Source organism: Thunnus thynnus, chromosome 16 (assembly GCF_963924715.1).
Source record: "Thunnus thynnus chromosome 16, fThuThy2.1, whole genome shotgun sequence".
NCBI classification, from domain to species: domain Eukaryota; kingdom Metazoa; phylum Chordata; class Actinopteri; order Scombriformes; family Scombridae; genus Thunnus; species Thunnus thynnus.
Genome location: NC_089532.1, coordinates 20,229,263 through 20,247,120, shown reverse-complemented (window position 1 = coordinate 20,247,120; position 17,858 = coordinate 20,229,263). Strand labels below are relative to the sequence as shown.

At 40.3% G+C, this 17,858-nt stretch overlaps 1 protein-coding gene and 2 non-coding genes across 4 annotated transcripts in view; 2 read left to right on the top strand and 1 right to left on the bottom strand.

The window, feature by feature from the left end:
* arhgef10 (Rho guanine nucleotide exchange factor (GEF) 10) overlaps window positions 1-17,858 on the top strand; it is a 57,630-nt gene that overhangs the window by 3,680 nt on the left and 36,092 nt on the right. The window contains exons 2-15 of one of the 2 annotated variants that reach the window (XM_067614879.1): window positions 4,255-4,364; window positions 8,740-9,141; window positions 10,291-10,635; window positions 11,831-11,867; window positions 12,200-12,288; window positions 12,618-12,674; window positions 13,292-13,479; window positions 14,491-14,607; window positions 15,318-15,429; window positions 15,573-15,685; window positions 15,806-15,883; window positions 15,964-16,143; window positions 16,781-16,897; window positions 17,381-17,473. In XM_067614879.1, the coding sequence (XP_067470980.1) occupies window positions 4,328-4,364; window positions 8,740-9,141; window positions 10,291-10,635; window positions 11,831-11,867; window positions 12,200-12,288; window positions 12,618-12,674; window positions 13,292-13,479; window positions 14,491-14,607; window positions 15,318-15,429; window positions 15,573-15,685; window positions 15,806-15,883; window positions 15,964-16,143; window positions 16,781-16,897; window positions 17,381-17,473 (1,965 nt within the window). In that variant the 5' untranslated portion in view covers window positions 4,255-4,327. The remainder of the gene's footprint in view (window positions 1-4,254; window positions 4,365-8,739; window positions 9,142-10,290; window positions 10,636-11,830; window positions 11,868-12,199; window positions 12,289-12,617; window positions 12,675-13,291; window positions 13,480-14,490; window positions 14,608-15,317; window positions 15,430-15,572; window positions 15,686-15,805; window positions 15,884-15,963; window positions 16,144-16,780; window positions 16,898-17,380; window positions 17,474-17,858) is intronic. The other variant, XM_067614881.1, reaches the window with a different exon arrangement.
* On the top strand, window positions 4,544-4,617 carry trnai-aau (transfer RNA isoleucine (anticodon AAU)). The gene has a single exon. It is a non-coding gene; the product is annotated as a tRNA-Ile (tRNA).
* On the bottom strand, window positions 6,488-6,560 carry trnaf-gaa (transfer RNA phenylalanine (anticodon GAA)). The gene has a single exon. It is a non-coding gene; the product is annotated as a tRNA-Phe (tRNA).

The following is a 17,858-nucleotide window of genomic DNA, read 5'->3' as shown; positions in this document are numbered from 1 at the left end:
TTGAAATGCCCAACAAACATTGATTCTCCCTCCATAATTCCACCAGCTCCGCTTCAACTTAATTGTCAAAGCGTTGCTGGATTTTTAAAACAAATATGGATGCTTGTATTTGTTGGAGCTGTACTGTCTGAGTTTATGAATTGATTCCTGTTTTGTGTGTCTCTGTCGTCACCATACAGCCCTCTCCACTTTCTCCCACTACTGTTCAGGTCAGGCCAAGGAAGGAGAACAGTCAGAGTCATGGGTTATTTGGGCTGGTTAGCTCAGTTGGTTTGATTGCGTTGTTATTGCTGCAACTAATAATTGATTTCATTATTGATTAATCTGTTGATTATTTTCTTGATTAATCATTTTCAGCAATTTAGAAGCTGGAATTGGAGAATGTTTTGCATCTTTGCTTGAAAAGTGACTTTAATGAATAATTTATTATCAAAACAGTTGCCGATTCTTTTTTGTTGATTGATTGATCATTTAGGCTCTTGTTGTAAGTAATGCCAAAGATGAGGGTCAGCAGTGCCAACAAATGAAACAAACTATATAGGCTAATAAACAATATGTAATGACGCAATAGTGAAACAATCTTCACTTATTTGACACTTATTTTTCAACTTTTGAATGCTGATTGTGAAGAGGCGAGAGTAAGCTACCTTTTTTTCCTTTTTAGTATGCTGCAGGGTACTGTCCTGTCCTCTCCTGAACCTTCCCACAAATACATTACTTTGTTAAGCCTGTCCATCCACTCTTTGTAGGCCTGGGATCTGCTGTTTCGGTTGAGGTCTGATTACTGTAATCCTGGCAGAAGGAAAAGATTGGGACACACTAAACAGCCAGCCAAAGAGCTGTGAAGCCAAAGACAGATACTCACAGCAGACTACAAGTCTCTCTCTTCATACCACCCTCTCCTCCAGGCTTTTGTTTATGACTTTCAGCCCATGTGTGGAATGCCACTTGTCATTAAGTGCGCTCCAGAAAACTCTACAGAAGAATCAAAACCCCTTACCAATGCAGATATTTTGATGTAGGATAGCTCTCAGCAACACACACAACTAATTTTTGACTGACTTCTCATTGGTTAAAGTGACAGGCCAGCAGTTACAGTATGTGCTAAGGAAATTTACAAAAGCTCAGATTTTTTAAAATCTTGATTAGAAACTGTATGGAAATTACAAGAAATATGTGCTTAAAAGCACAGAGAAAAGTATATCTACTTTTTTAAATGACCAGAAACGAAAAAGTAATTATTTAGGTGTTGGTGGTTTTCTTTCTGGTTATCATATGCTGTGCATGTAGGTTTCATTGTTCCTTGATTTCTTTGATTTGGAATTTGAATTATGTGTTAGCCTGAAGATGTAATATAGAGTAGTGATATGGAGAACTGTGCAAGAACCTTAAAAGCACTTTACATTCAAAGTGTCATCCCAAAGGCAATTGTTGAATTATCTGTTTGAGTGAACATAAGTGTGAATTCATCCTCTACACTATGGAATATGTACCATACCTATTGTTGACATGTTTTTTGATCCTTGTCATTGCCTGCTCTTTAACATAGGTTATTAGGAATACACATGTTAGCAAATTGTTTGCATTGTACCAGTAGAGCAGATGACTGTTTTCCTGTCTGCGGAGCACAGCTCAGCCTTCCCCAACATGTAATGACATGCTCAGTTGAGTCTGTCATCAACTATGAGGCTGAATTTACCTTTCTGTTGTCTTCCGCTCTGTCTTTAACAACTGCTCCCGCATTTGAGTGTTAGACAGTACCTGTTTATTTAGTCTAAACACTGATCAGATTAGTGGGGTGGAGTGATTATAAATAAATCAGGGGGAATATTTTCTTTCCTTTCTATGCTGGTTTGTAAACCACACTCTACTCACCTGCCTGCTTTTGTTGCACATTGTAAATGTATTACTATTTACAATGTTGCAGTATAGACAGGTTGCTGACAGATGCTACATATGTAGGGAGTGCTTTCATTGAGTTGGTCATCTCCATGGGGTAGCCAGGTGCTTGAATGGTGCAAAGCACATTTGAAGTCAAACCACACCACAGGCCAGGCAGGATGTAATTTTGTGGAAAGGTGTGTTTAGTTTTTTTCTAAGAAGCAAGTAAAAAGACGAAAAGCAGAGTAATTACAAGAGAGAATAGCTATTGAGGAATCTGCAGATTGGTTTCAAAGCAGGAGTGAGAAAGGCTATCTACGTTTCTTGACTTAGTGCTGTAACGTGTGACGTTGCAATCAAATACTGACCCTGCTGTTCTTGAAGACAATGAAGTTCATCATTTTGGCTTAATTTGTATTACAAATTCATGAGAAGACAAAGAAAAGAAGCAGACAGTGTAACTTCTCTCTTCTCTGCCGCTGCATCATAAAGAGCACACTTGAATATTTTGCGTCTTTTCCCTTCCTTCCTTTTACCTCTGTCCTAGACCTTGAACCTTGCATTCGAAGGGAGAGATGAGTCACTCTTCAAAGATCTTGTCAGAGCCGGGCTGTTACTTCTCACGCCACAGTATGCCAGTCACTTTACAGCTGTGTGTGCCTTGTAACTACCTGTTTCGTATTCATACATCACTTTTTGTCAAACTGCGCAGTATAATACCTAAAGAAGGCCTCATCGTCAGTTTGGCCGTGTAACATCATAGCTGCTTCTGTCCGCCTCTTTAGTTTCCTCTCCATTGTGCCGACTATTTTTCCTCAGGCTATGCATACTCTACCTGCCTCTGTTAGCGCTAGCATTATCTGTCAGCAGCGCTGCATTCAGCAGACACTGGCTCAGTGTGTTCACATCCACTGTTCTGGCCTTGTGCCCTGTGAATAGGGTGGAGGACAAAGAAGCAGAGGATTTCACATTATTTGTAGACAAAACAAGCTTTGAGGCTCAGAATGAGTTATCCTTTGGTTCTTGGTTGCTGCAAGACTGTGGTGTAGGTTTGTCTTAGTCAGAAGTGGATGGTTGTGAACTTCTGTTGTGGTTGGTATTGAACTATAGTGATTTCATGAATAGAATATGGAGCATACATACCACGACAATGGCTGCTTTATGCTACACCATGATGTCATGGCTCTGTCATCTGCTCTTGAGGATACTAGGAAGCTGTAGAAGTCTGCTAATAGAACTTTTTTTTTAGAGGAGGCCTTTTGACAGAAACTGTCACCTCTGGATACGAATTGTACATCAGCAAACAAAGGCTGTGCTGGTGAGGAATGCAATGTCTTTCATGCCCATGCAGGTCCATAGGTCTCTCCTGCCTCAGCATGCTAATGACATTTCCCTGGGCCAAAATGTGTGGCTGCTACTAAAATGTCACAATGACCCTTGAACCCTAAATGTTTATATTGTTTTTCATTTCATTTTAGTCAAGTCTGGCAGTAAAACAGAAACCTATAGACATGATAACATGCTTGGGTGTTTGTTAATATTAAATATGTTTTGTAGCCTGTGGCACACTGTAACCTTTTATATAATGAAGCTGCAGATTCTGCAAATTTTTCTCTGGCCCTGAACAAACATGCTTTTAAGTGGTAGAAGTAGTGGTGCCTTTTGGCTGTGTTGTTGTCTAATCTACATTTGATTGTATTTGATCTCTTTGAAGAAAGTGTGCACAACTTTTTAATGCCTGTAGTAAATTTGCTTAATTTGATAAAGCCGGCTGAGTAAACTAAAGGAGGGGTGCATTTTTACTATTGATTCACGTTGTATCTATTATGTAGTATCCAGATCACCACAATAACCATAAGTAATCTGAACACAAACCTGCTTTGAATAACTTTGATTTAGCCAAAGAAACCCCCCGCCACCCTTCTTTTCAAGAAGGCTACTCCACGGAGTCAACCTGTTTATATCCATGACATTACACACGCCCACAATTAGCATATGAGAACGTTGTGTAAACTGCAACATGTGGTAGAGTCAATACTCCTCAGGAGCACTACAAGAGTTTCTTTTGTTTTCATTCATGCCTTTATTTGTCTGAATTAGCTTTGGTTTAGATTCTGAGGTTGACACAAAAGGTTCCAGACTGTGACCACAACATAGCCATTTTCCTCTGCTGGAGAAGTGCTGCTGTGATTGAGTAATATGGAATAACAGGTGTATAACTGGACTTTTGGAGACTGGCTTACATACACAAAGTCAGCAGTGCTTACATCATTATGTATGGAAACATTCCTCAGTGTTGAATTAATTTGGAAATACTGTGTGGATCCACCCACGTATTTTGCCACATTATGATGTATGTGTTTTTTCCTTTAGGAATGTGTGTCGGCGTAGTTGATCCCCTGCATGCTGCCGTCTGAAGAGCTTGTGCAGGAGAAGAGCGCCAAGCATGGACGTGGAAGACTTTCCTCCCCCGCCTCCTGAAAGTAAAGTCAACAAATCTCTGTCCTTCACACATGCTATGCACTTTGGCCTCTACTTCAACTTTCTTTTTAGGGTTATGTTTCTGAGAGAAAACAGTCAAAAAAATCTGAGACTTCTCAGCTCACAGTAGCAGCTGCAGAAGAACAGTTGGACATGCATGCATATGGATGTGTGTCCACATGGCCGGTTAGCTCAGTTGGTTAGAGCGTGGTGCTAATAACGCCAAGGTCGCGGGTTCGATCCCCGTACGGGCCACAGTTTTGAGTGGAGATTTGAGAGACAGAATAACTTAAAGGTCACTTTATATAGGGTATTAGAGGATATTTATTGATCTCACTTCATGTCATAACACCTGAGGCACCTGAGCAACAGGTGATGGCAATAAAAGGATGGATTAGCACACAGGGAGAAAAGTATCTAGCTCATTTCTAATATTCTAAAGGTCAACACAGTTCCGTGTTAAGATTCAAGACATCCCTGTAACTCCAGACAGCTTTGTGTTGACAGTGTAACTTTGTCACATATCTTTTGATTGTCTGTTTCAAGAGAAAGATAAGATATCACTTGGTAGCTTCTGTAGGTCATCTTGTGGTTGGATCACTTCCTGCAGTGCTAGTGAAGCTAGACAGCATGAGTAAACAACACAGATTCCTCTCCTCCGCTCCTCCTCTGCTCCTCCTCTGCTCCTCCACCGCTGCGTGGAGTGTGTGGGCAGAGGAGCGAGGGAGTAAGGAGAGTGAAATGTGCTGTGCTGCTGTGAATACCAGACAATGTGCCTCAGTATTAGGCTGAATACTGCTGCAGCAGCACGCACACACATGCACACGCACACACAGCCTCCGGGGATAGACACAGGCCAGAGAAATGCTTCGTCTCCAGCTGGCCAGTCGCTTGCTTTGTTGCCAGGGCGATGCTGGAGCGGATCGTAACCCGGTGACTCATTTGAGCAGACCATTATGCAGCAGAGTAGAGATAGGCCCACAGAACAGAATCCATATTGTGATTATGAATTGACAATGGGTACCTCAGCTAGGTCATGTGTGTCAGTGTGCATGTGTGTGCACACACTTGCACGTTTATTTTTCCATGATCTTGTACTTTGCATCATTATGAGGATAATAAGTTAAGAAAAAGTGGAGATATTTTGGTAATGTGAGTTAAGGGCTGGGGTATAAATGTAGTTGAGAGGGGTTAGACGATTCTCACATGAATGGTTTGTGTGTTTGTGTGTGTGTGCTGTAAAGTTCAGGACAACATGCAGCATAGTCTCTATAATTAAGCTGCAGGCATGCAAACCCACACAGCCAACTATCAATGGTCTCATCTAGACATAGTTGCAGATGTACTATTGAATGGCCAATTGGGACTCATCATCTGGCCAAATCCAATTAAATCAAGTCCTGTTCTATTTCAGAACAGCCAAGTATTTCACATTGAAGCCACAGAGAGAGGATAGAGGGCACGTTAGAGCAATTATTGACACATGAATATACATCCAACAGTCCTGGAGTACCACAGAATATTAGCTAGCTGTGCCTTATCTCTGTGTCCCACACCATTTATTATTGCACAGATGGGAAAGACAGATAGTATCTCTGTTTCCAGGTTTGCTCTTTGCACCTCTTTTCTTATGCACCTTTAGTCACCGGTGCAGATGGACATGGGGTCACAGTGTTGACCTGCAACATTAGTCACAGAACGTTCCTTAACACACTGACTACAGGGTGGAACAACCACCTGTCAAAGCCCGAGGGAATGGCACTGGTGATTTAGAGCTGTGTACATTGCCGTGAGGGACTTCAAAGTTGTTCAGTTTGCTGAGGGGAGTTTCAGTTTCAGTTAAGATTTACTTGGTCACTATCAGTAGACCGCTCAGGCATGGAGGCACAGCATGTTGCAACACTGAACGTGGTTCAATTTGTGGTAATTGTGTGTACAGACTAACGTTATCACCTAGACTTCAAAGGACTACATAAATGTCTCAGCTGACTGAGTCAGACTGTGACTAGTAAAGCATTACAGATATTCATTTGTGTCAAAAGGAAAAGGTGTTGTCTCGGTGTTAAGGGAAAGTGTTGTGGAGGAATGTTACAAAGACCTAGCTGGGGGAGGGAAGAGGTCAAAATGCCGAAACCCGGGATCGAACCAGGGACCTTTAGATCTTCAGTCTAACGCTCTCCCAACTGAGCTATTTCGGCAACTGACATTGTTGAGGTACATGTCACGGACTTGTGGTGGAAATGGCTCACACAATCTTGGAGTTCTGTGTTTTCCTTGGGAGTCACAGTCAGGATATGAGAGTAAGACGTTAGACTGTAAGCTAATACAATGAAGCTGTGACTACTGACAAAATTGTTCACAAAGAATCTGTGGTATGCTAGCGAGCAAAGCTATGACAAAGATAGGATATCATTCTCAGAAGTTAGAGGGACCTCCCACATGTTGGCTCTCTATAGGAAAATCAGCATCACTGCAGGAGAGGTGAAGGGTTCAGTCGTTGGAGTCAGAGTTCCCTCCATTCAGCCTTTGTGGTTCTGGCCCAGTTTATCCATCCAGTTTATTATCTGTGAACCCTGTTTTTTTGATTACCTAATATTTTCCTCAGCATTGAATTCAGGTTGAATTCTTTTTTTCCTTTCACTACACAACTGAATGAAACTTAAAATACTGTCATACCAGTTTTTAAACATTCAGGTCTTTGGGCCAAACATGACTGCTGATGAAAGCTGAGCCTGTGCATTCCTAATCCTTTTTCTCTCTCTTGCTCTGTTTTGAGCTTCGCTGACTGAGCCCCACAGTGATCAGAAATAATGCATAAACTCAGGCTGTACTACTCACTGGAGGGAGTAACAGCTCTCTTTCCTGCTGGCCTAATTGCAGTGTGGAAACTGGAAAGACATTTGTTGTTCCCTTCCTGTCTGCTGCCAAGTGTGTGCTCTGATGTGAACGTGACGCCTTTGAACGTTAACTATATATCTTGTAGCTTTGCCCCAGTTTGTTTTTTGCCATAAAGTAGAGCAGATGATGTGCTGTTTTGGTGTAAAACCTTAATGTAAAAATGTCTGTGAGAAAACATACTGCTGTAGTAGACCCCACCCTTAATTATAAGTCTGTATGTGGCTCAGTGCTTTAACTTATAACAGCCCAAGGACAACTAGTGCCACCCACAGTGCAACTGTAAATGGCTTTGAGTGAAATAATATGATTATTGTGTTAAATCTTACCTAAATTTAACTTGTGTTTTGCTAAAGCCCTGATGGAATACAGTGTGAAATCATGATTTTTTTTATTTATTTATTTAGCGTGTGTAGGCATTGCGAAGATGCATGCATGTATATAACATCGCCATAGCCCCGCACAGACATAATGGTGGCAGCAACAAGTCTCTTTTTGGCCTCGAAGGAAAAGCCAGACTTATCCTGCCTGTCATCTCTGAAACTTTTAATTAACTTTTAATTTAACTTAATTTTATTACTTTTTGCTGATCTGTTCGGTCTTCAACAGGTTGACTTCTTCTTTATCATAACACCTAACACTTTGCCATTGCAGTGGTTCAGAAGTTTAGACATTACTGCTTTGTGTAGCTAAACAACAACCTGTTTGATGGCACGTAGTGATCAACAGGAACCCAAAGACGCGATATAACTGAGAGATTCAGTTGTAATCGTCTTTTAGTTAGCACCCCAATGTCACAAGTAATCCTCCTGGATTTATCTGCCCATTGAAAAAGTAATTGGCATTTGACACAAGGCCAGTGCTACATTTGGTTCTGCTGTAATCCCACTATTTACCATTATTCCAGCAATTGAAATGGTGTTTGTTTTTTTTCCATTTTATCTACGAGGGGTAGGTGATATGAATACAATCTTCTCTGGTATGTACTAAATGTTGTTTCTATGATAGCAATGTATATCTTGATATTGTAACTTTTCTGGAATTCTTCCGTAAATCTGATATTCTTGGGATAATATTTAATAGAGCTCCAACAATTACTGGATTAATTGATCAGTTGGTTGACAGAAAACTAATGGGCAATTATTTTGATCAGTTAATTGTTAAAGTAGTTTTTTAAGCAAAAATTTCAAGGATTTGATGGTTTCAGGTTCTTAAATGAGAGAATTTGCTCCCTTTCCTGCTTACATCATTGTAAATTTAATATGTCGGTACTCTGACTGTTTAATGGACAAAACAAGATATTTAATGATGCCACCTTCTGCTCTAGAATATTGTGATGGACATTTTCCACTGTTTTCTGATGTTTTATAGACCCAGTGAATAATAGATAGAATAAATTCATTGAGAAATTAATTGTCAGATGAATCGATAATGAAAATAATTGTTACTTGCAGCCCTAATATCTAATATCTCTGTTTCCAGTGTTGGCAGACAACGTCGCCTTTGCAGATGAAGATGAGGGGGAAGCCTTCGACTTTGATGAGAGTGGTGATGACATCCCCGAGGCTGACCGCCCACCCCCTGCACCTCCAGTTCCTTCAGCCCCTAGCAGCAAGGATCAGAGCCAGAACAACACTGTGTCCAGTCACCCCGAGGGTCATCTCCCCAGCCCAGACCCCCCAGCACCTTCCACCACATCCGACACAGCTCCATCATCAACAGACACAACAGTTGCCACGAGCAGATCCTCCACAGCAGGTGAAGCAACAACAGAAGGAGAGGAGACATCTGCTGCTGAGGGGACTGATGACAAGGAGACAGATTTACCTCCACCTCCACCCCCTCCTCTTGATGATGATGCAGAGACAGATCCTGGAAGAACAGGTTTGCAGCCTAAAAGTGTTGACGCTTAATTGTCGGCTCAACGGGAGTGAGAGCCAATTTTTCCCTTTCCTTGGGGCACAAGCTCCTCTACACTAAGGTCATGCACGGATATTGATTGACCGTAAATAATCCTTTGAATATGTCAGATATTTTCTGGCAGTGATCAAAAATTCTCCACATTCTCCTTTTGTGTAGATTGTCTGGCTCAAACCCAGCTGCTTCAACTCAGGCTAAAGTGAGGCAGTAAAGTGGGGCAGTCTGTCTCTCTCATGGCACCTTGTATGTCAGGCTGCCTGGTGCTGGAGGTTGTCTGGTTTTTATCACTGACAGTCGTGACAGCAGCAACAGGCAGCAGGCTAGGCTCTGCTTATTCTCTCTCAGTCACTCATTCTGTAGTACTCTGGTGAAGGGATGTCCACACTGCATTGATACTTCAGCTTTGGCCCTTTTAAAGCATGCACATAATATGTCTTATATTTCATCATGAGGATCCCTCATTAGCTACATTCATTACATGTTCCCTAATTCTAGCTTCTCAAATTCACTAATTACCACTACATGTATAATCTTACTTAACCTAACTTTGTAGTCTTAACTAAAGCTCCTTTAAAGAAATGAGGCTCATCCAGAATAACCCCACGCTGGAAAAGTTTCTCCACTCAGGAAAACATTATCAGTATATAATTAAGGAAAATAAGGAAATAAATTAACAACTCTCTTAGGAATCACAACAAATAAAGTGTACTAATGAAAACTGACATAACTATCAGCTTGCAGTTTTGTCAGCAAACAGCTGGCAGATGACATTGCCCAGACATTGTTTGTTCGACTTAAGTACATGGAAGTGACAGTAGTGGAAATGTGCTCCGCTGGCAACCATGCTGTCTAATCTAAATTTGAAAATGATATGATAATAACATGTTGACAAAATACATCATAAGTGATTGTTTTATTGACACGTTAGATAGCATACAATTTTGCGTTAATAGAAGTCCATAGAGTCAGAGAAGGAAGGATGATGATAAAATTGTAAGACTCAGTCACAGGGATTCATCTTTTGTAATCTGCATAAAGCATGTTTGCTCAGGTCTTTAACTCTGACCATATCTGTAACTGTATAAGTTAATTCTATCTGCTTGCTCTCACCAGGGAGTGAAGGCCAGGAGGTGTCCAGCAATGACTTGCACCCCCCACAAGCTGTCCCCAGGACCTCCCCCCAGGGAAAGGTCAACCCCTACTCTGTGATTGACATCACTCCCTTCCAGCTGCAGCAACTTGAGCAGCAGCATGGACCCTCCTCTTCCGCTTCCTCCCCAGGGGAGCCCAAGGAGCGAGAGGGAGAGGCCCAAGATTTCCACAACAGCCCTGGCGGCATCACCGCAGGCTACTCAGTGCCGGTGCCCTGTGGCTATGCAACCCCCTCTGGTGTACCGCTGATAACACCAACTTACACCACACCCGTCATCATTCGACACCTATCCGTGGATGAGGACGGTAAAATAGAGCCTGCAGCAGGGGGAAATCCTAGAGAAATGCTTTTCTAAATTATTATCTAGATCGATAATTAAATTAATACCCAAACCAACATAAAATTCTGTGGATATCTGGGTTGCCCTGGTGGCCTAAGGGTTTAAGGTGCTGACCATGAATTGCAAAGTCCCCAGCTTGTGTCCAGACACAGACCTTTGTTGCACGTCATTCCCCACCTCTATCTCCCCTCATTTCCTGTCATCTCTCTACTGTCAAGCTTCTGTTTATTCTAAACTTCAAGTGAAATTCTCCGTCTCCTCTCCCAACACACAAGCCTAGAAATACAGTGCTGTGACACATGAATGCTGCCTCAGCTCGTCTATCCTGTCTCCTTTCTTCTTTCTCTTGTTTTTCCTAAAGCCTTGCCACGAGGAAGTAAGGACTAAATTTAGTCCTCCCCAAAGATCTGTGTTGGCTGTGAGGATTTTCCGGTTTCCCTAAAATCTTGCAGTAGCTCAGCCCCAGCCTGTGGCCTGGCACGCTGAGGAGTCTGATTACACTGTAATTATCTAACCAAGGTTGCACCAGGCTGAAATACCCAGATGTTTAAGTAAAAGGGTTTGGAAAGTCATACGTGTGATGATGTAGAAAATTATTTATCCTTTTGCAGTGTTTTCATTTTGAGTGTCATTAGCCATGGTATGCTTAGCAAGGACATTTTACTGCAGCAATCACTTTTGCCATGACATTTTCCAAGGAAAACACAAGATTTATCTTATCATAGAATTTTAAAATAGCTACATGTGTCAAGTGACATTCAACTTAATCATACTGTAGGGGACATGGAGTCATCAGTGACATCTGGTGGCGTATTAAGAAATTACAGCAGTCTCAATCTTAAGACTGGGAGGTCTTGAGGAGTTGCTTGACATGCTGCCTGCATATTTCTAAGACTGATGTATTGATTTTTGTTTCTTTTTCAGTTAAAATATATCAGTGTTTTTAAGTATATCATCTACCAATCTTGAACATCCTCCATGCTGTTAGAAATAGTCTTTAATAGTATGCCATACTCAAATTCACAGCTCATGAACCATATTAACTCATGGGTCATGAGAATTTTGGGACTTAAAAATGAGATCACAGACAAGCAAATGTTTAGGAACCATGTGTTAGAGGTTTTCATTGTGTAATGTTTTCTCTCTCCTTCTCTCCTCAGTCACAGTGGTCGGGACTGGCAGCACTTCTGTTGACAGGTGTGTGACACACTACATAGCTAGAGCATCCCTATTTAGTACATTTATTATAGTATCTTAATGAAGCATTTCTCTCACTCCCCACTTACCCCCACACCAGTTACAGGACATAATAAAATTCTTTATCTGATCCTCATCAATATATTATGAGAGATTACTATCCTCACATCTGTTATAATACTTCGATCAATATCACTGTATTAAGATATACACAAAACGTATAATTAATTTGAATGTTTTTCTTAAATTATACTGACAGTCAAATATGTTTAAAGTTACAATGTTGTTTATTTACATGGGTTTTTTGTTTGTTTTTGTTTTTATTGTTGAAGTGTTTTCAGTGAAGAGTATCCACCTATTAGAGAAGAGGATGCTTTGGCTAAATGGGCCTCTGATCCTGCAAACACTGCATGGATGGAAAGTAAGGAGTGAAATTCACAACAAATGCTCATCTAATAGAGACACATGTAATTTCCATGGACAGATCACTATCATTGTTTCAACTCTCTGTACTCAACACACACAGTGTCTGCCTTCAGGGTACTATTATCTGGTTTGTCTTTTTTTTTTCTTTACATAACTGAATTCCCAGACATTTCCTTCCCTATTCTTTTGAGGAAGCAGACCCTTGTGTGCAGCCTCTCTTTTAGATCTCTCTTACATTGCATCCTGTTTGTTGTGTGAACAACTTGTCTGTATGAAGTAAGAATTTTTGCATTAGCTGTTGTAAATGTTCCTTTTGTGATTCAGATCCAGACGAGGTGATTTACGATGACGTGCCCAGAGAGAACTCTGACTCCAACACAGGTGAGTAAACTTTCTTTTTCATTCCTTCATGTCATAGATTCAGTATTTTAGTTCCTGTCAGTAGCCTAAAGCCTGTCTGCTCCGCTCACTTTTATTTCTTGTTTCCTGTTTTGTTCTGTTTTCGTTTTTTCAAAAGCTGGAATGCTGAATTGTATTTTTAAGATTGTTGCATGAAAAAGTGTCATTAATCATTATGTGTCTAGATTTACAGTGTTTGCCTGGTTTTACCGGTTTACTGGATGTCTTTTATTTGCAATCCAATGTAATAGCCATCCAAATACTACTACCCTTGGTGAAGCTTGGGGAAAAAAAGTTTGATTTTTGTTGTTGTTAACAAGATAAAAGGCACACTTTATGATATAATGCTGTCTTATACAACAACACCACAAGTTATGGCATCAAAAATCAACTGATCATTTATTTCAGGGTTATTGTATTGGGTTACTCTTTAATGTTATTGTGTTTATCTGCATATCCATTATACAAGTTAAGGTATATTCTGCAATTTTTTTAATGGAATAACCCTATACAGTGTTTAGTTTGCTCCATTATTTATATAAGGGTATAGTCAAACTATAGTATTTACACTTCTATGTCTGTCCTGTCTATTCATACAGAGCCAGATGAGATGATCTATGATGATGTGGAGCTTGGCGAGGAGGGTGGCTGCAACAGTTCCCTCGACAATGGCTGGAGCTCCAGCGAGTTTGAAAGCTACGATGAGGCCAGCGACGGGGAAGGTCGCCCTGAGAATGGCCTGCCCCACGCCTTCATGAGAGGGAAGCCGCCCCAGAGGAAGACCCATGTGTGTATTACAATTATTTCTCATCCCTCTGTCAGCATTACGGCCAGCAACCAACTTCTTTACTATGCTTTACCACTATCATGGTAGTAGTGGATGAAACAGGAATTCATGTTTGTTGTTTTATTTTAGAGGTTTTGGAAGGTGGAAGTTGTATTTTCTGCCAGGATTTCCACAAACCCTTTTTGAAGCTCATGACACCGGAGATCATATCATTGTTTATATAAAATTGTATTGTTGGTTAGAACAATTCCTTTTACTGCACTAATTCTTAACTTCTGGAAAAAATATTGATGGATCAAGATTTCAATGATACACAGTCCATTTGTATGTTTGATTTGAAATCAGCTGTCTATTTCCTTCTACAGACCTGAGAGGGAGGTCCTGCTCTGTATGTAATGGTTTGGTTTGTGGTTTTGAGAATTCAGCTTCACTTTATTTTGCTGTATACAATGGTCAGAAAGTAATTATTGCCAATGAAATGGTCATTGCTTCAGTATTTGAGGAACAGTATTCCAATAGTTATTTTTTTAAATTTATCACTGCGTTTGTACTATTAACATGTAATGCGTACAGGTGAGACAAATATGGATGCAACTATTGTCAAATTTTCTTCAAACACACTTCTGCAGTGAATAAAACAAAAACAGACAATATTGAGAAACTGGCACCATGATGATATTTCAATTTAATCATCTATCATCTTAGTGATACAATTTAAGTATTAATTTTCCAATTGTGGTGCAAGTGTATGGTTCCACTCTTCATTGGCCACCAAAAACAAAAAAATATGCCCATGAACATCAGATCAAGGGAACAAGGCATTGTGCTATGAAATAGTTAATTTCTTGCCCTGATTCCCAGTTTAAACTTTTAAGCAAAACAAATATCCGGAAAGATAGAGTCAGTAAACCAGCAAAACACATATTAATTTGAAGTAGGTTTGCTGTGGCTGTCACTCCAAACTCTCACTCCAAAACCATAACCAATAATGCTTGCTTTGCTTTTGTTTAGCTCTCTCAAGATCTGACTCGCTTGAAAGAACACTATGAGAAAAAGATGAAAGATCTAATGGCAAATACAGTGGGAACGGTAGAGCTGCAGCAGCTAAAACAGAAACACGAGCAGAAGGTAAACTACCTCACCTGCCTGTGCTAGACAAAGTAGTCCCAACCCTTTACCCTCAGTCTAGCTAACTTCACTCTGGGTGTCTCTTACTGACTCAGTACCCTCATCCTGCTATGATGTGAATGACTTGTGGTGGTGGTACTGGTGATGGGTTTGCATACAATTCATTTGTCTCCTTGTCTGTTGCACTGACCTGTCTCATTATATGTTCATGCATTGGAGGTTGTAAAGATTAGGACATATTCCTAAGTAACATTTGTTTATTCTACAGTTACTGTAACTGAGACACCAGCAATACAGCTCTTATTAGATGGATAATAGCCATTGATTTAAGATGTTTCGAAAGTAGCTGAAAACAATAGCATTCTATGTTTGTACAAAGAATATAACACCATCTATACAGTGCAGAGACACCTGTTAAAATTATATCAACAGAAAAAAATTGGAAGTATAGTGGAAGCACATTTAGCTGATGTCCCAGTTACTATCTCATTCTCTGCTCAGCTCTGCTCTTACATGATCTGCCATTTGTCTTCATCCCTACTCTAACACTGCTCTTGTCCTGCGTAGCTCAGTTCAGTAGCATTTTAGTCATAGGCTTAGACTAAGTATACTAAACTTCACCTTGGAGGGAAATTCTCAAGTGGAGAGAAAAGATAGCAGTTAATGCTACTTTTGTAATATGGATTATAGTGTATTTTGTCTCTTCAAAGATGCAAAAGCTGGTGAAAGCAGCTAAGGAAGGGACCAAAGATGGCCTTGAGAAAACCAAAGCTGCAGTGAAGAAGGGACGCTCTTTCATCAAAACCAAGTCATTCTGTCATGGTATGTAAATCCTTCAAAGGACCCTGTAGCTATACACATTGTCTTCTGAACTCTTCTGTTAAATACAGCATTTTTTTCTGTGTATTTCTTCAAATACAATCCTTTTTAAATACCTTACTTTGTCTTACATCTTTATGATTTAGAGAGGAAGTCAGCCTGCTTTGAGGATGAAGAGTCTGAACTCTTCATTGAGGTGGACTGTTTCAATGTTGAGCCAGTCCTGGGTCCAGTCCCAGAGGGCCTTTCACAGCAACAAGTAATGAATATACTCTTCAACTTTTATTTCGATTCTTTGACTCTTAACTTTATCAATTTGCTCATAAAGAAAACAAACAATTGGTCTGGAGTCAACTGCATTAACATTTTTGCTCTACAGCTGGTGAGAAGATGTATATTGGGGTCTATACTGGAGAGTGAGAAGAACTATCTCGAGGCGCTAAAGAGGATATTAGAGGTATGCAAGTACAGCTGCAGTAATTACCAAATCCACTTTGAAGTGTTTGTTATTGCAGTTCACATTGTCTGCTTTATCAGCAATATGAGAAGCCCCTATCCCAGATTGAGCCAAGGCTACTGAGTGACAGGAAACTGAAGATGACCTTCTACCGAGTGCGTGAGATCCTGCAGTGCCACTTCCTGTTCCAGATCGCTCTGGCGAGCCGTGTGGCCGAGTGGGACAGCCTGGAGATGATTGGTGACGTCTTTGTGGCATCGGTGAGCTGGGCCTGTAATTTGAAAACCTTTTTCAAGAACTGTACCAATATGTTAAAGATAAATTGTCTACATTAGATGTGGTACCTCAGACAAAAGTATCCCTGAATCCACCTGTTATTTGAATCTGTTTATCATTTATGGTATTTATGATGATTGTATGCAGCACAGCCAGACTTCACCCATTCCTACCTTATTACTTATTGTCAAAGACACGTGCTCTGCTCTCTCTATAGTATGCACTCCACCCTCCTCTTGTCTTTGGCTGTCTAGCAACTCATACGCAAGGATCTTCAAAACAAAAGACTAATTCTCCCACAGTCCTGCTCACTACTAAACACTTCCTTGTTTTTGTGAGAAAATCAAAGTGGCAACCTCTGGCATGATATCAGAGAAACAAGGAGACCCATGTCACACCCACATAAAATCTGCTCACTGCCCTCCCTGACCTCACAATTCTCATCTCATCATAAAACAACAGTACTTAAAAACAGTTTATTTGGGGATCAGGAAAGTCCCTTCACCTTAAAATGGTTCCATAATAATCTGATTTACTAAACCTTGTATTTTTTCCACATGTGCATGTAGTTTATGTTACTGCATGTGGGCATTGTGTTTATACATCTGTGTTTCTCAACAGTTTTCAAAATCCATGGTGCTGGATGCCTACAGTGAGTATGTGAACAACTTTAGCACAGCAATGGCAGTGGTGAGGAAGACCTGCACATCTAAACCCGGCTTCCTGGAGTTCCTGAAGGTTAGAGAGAGAATGTACAAATGCAAAATGTTAAACTGACTTTGGAAATACAGTGCAGTGTCAGGAATATTGTTCTTGGGATCTATTTTATTTTATAGACCAGGAGGCATTTTTTTATTTTGTTACAGGAAAAGTTTGACTGCATTTGTTCACAGTTCCATAATTTTTATTTTCAGTAGGAAAATGATTACACCTAATCATTTTTTATATTCATAGAGTAAAATATTTGCAGTTTTAAGCTGGCTACTTATTTTGTCTTCATGCTGCAAAGGCAACATGAAGACAGGATAGGTAACATAATTGCATTAATTCAGATACTCAGAAGTACATGAATTTTCCTGGTAAATACAAGTCTGTATCCCGCTGGCATGCTTTATTGTCCTGCCTGACTATTGTTTGCATCCTAACCTGAATATTGTTTGCACTCTACACTCTGAAGACAGGTCCCTTAACTGTGGATAATTGTCTGTTTTTACATCCCAGCACCGTCAGGAGACCAGCAGTGACAGAATGACTTTGTATGGCCTGATGATGAAACCTATCCAGAGATTCCCACAGTTCATTTTGCTGCTGCAGGTATAATGAATTGTGATTTTCAGCTCCATGAGCATTTTTTTAGAAGTGTGGTATATACATTCACCAGCAGAGGGAGTCCCATACACATGAATCAAGGTACTTTGTTTTTCAAAGTGCTAACCTCCAGGGGAGGCGAGGGCAATGCACTGAGGGGAAATGGTTTCCTCTGATCTCTTTTAATCCTGCTTTAATTTGCCCTGACATATTTACATTTACTGTCTCTCTTGCAGCAAAGCTCAGATATAATATGACACACTTTTTAAAAAATATGATATAAAACATGTAGAACAGCAGTATATTAGAAAAGACCATAAGTATTAAACTCAGAAATACTCAAAATAGCTTGACTATCCAAGATACCTGTCAGTTTACTGTACATTTATTC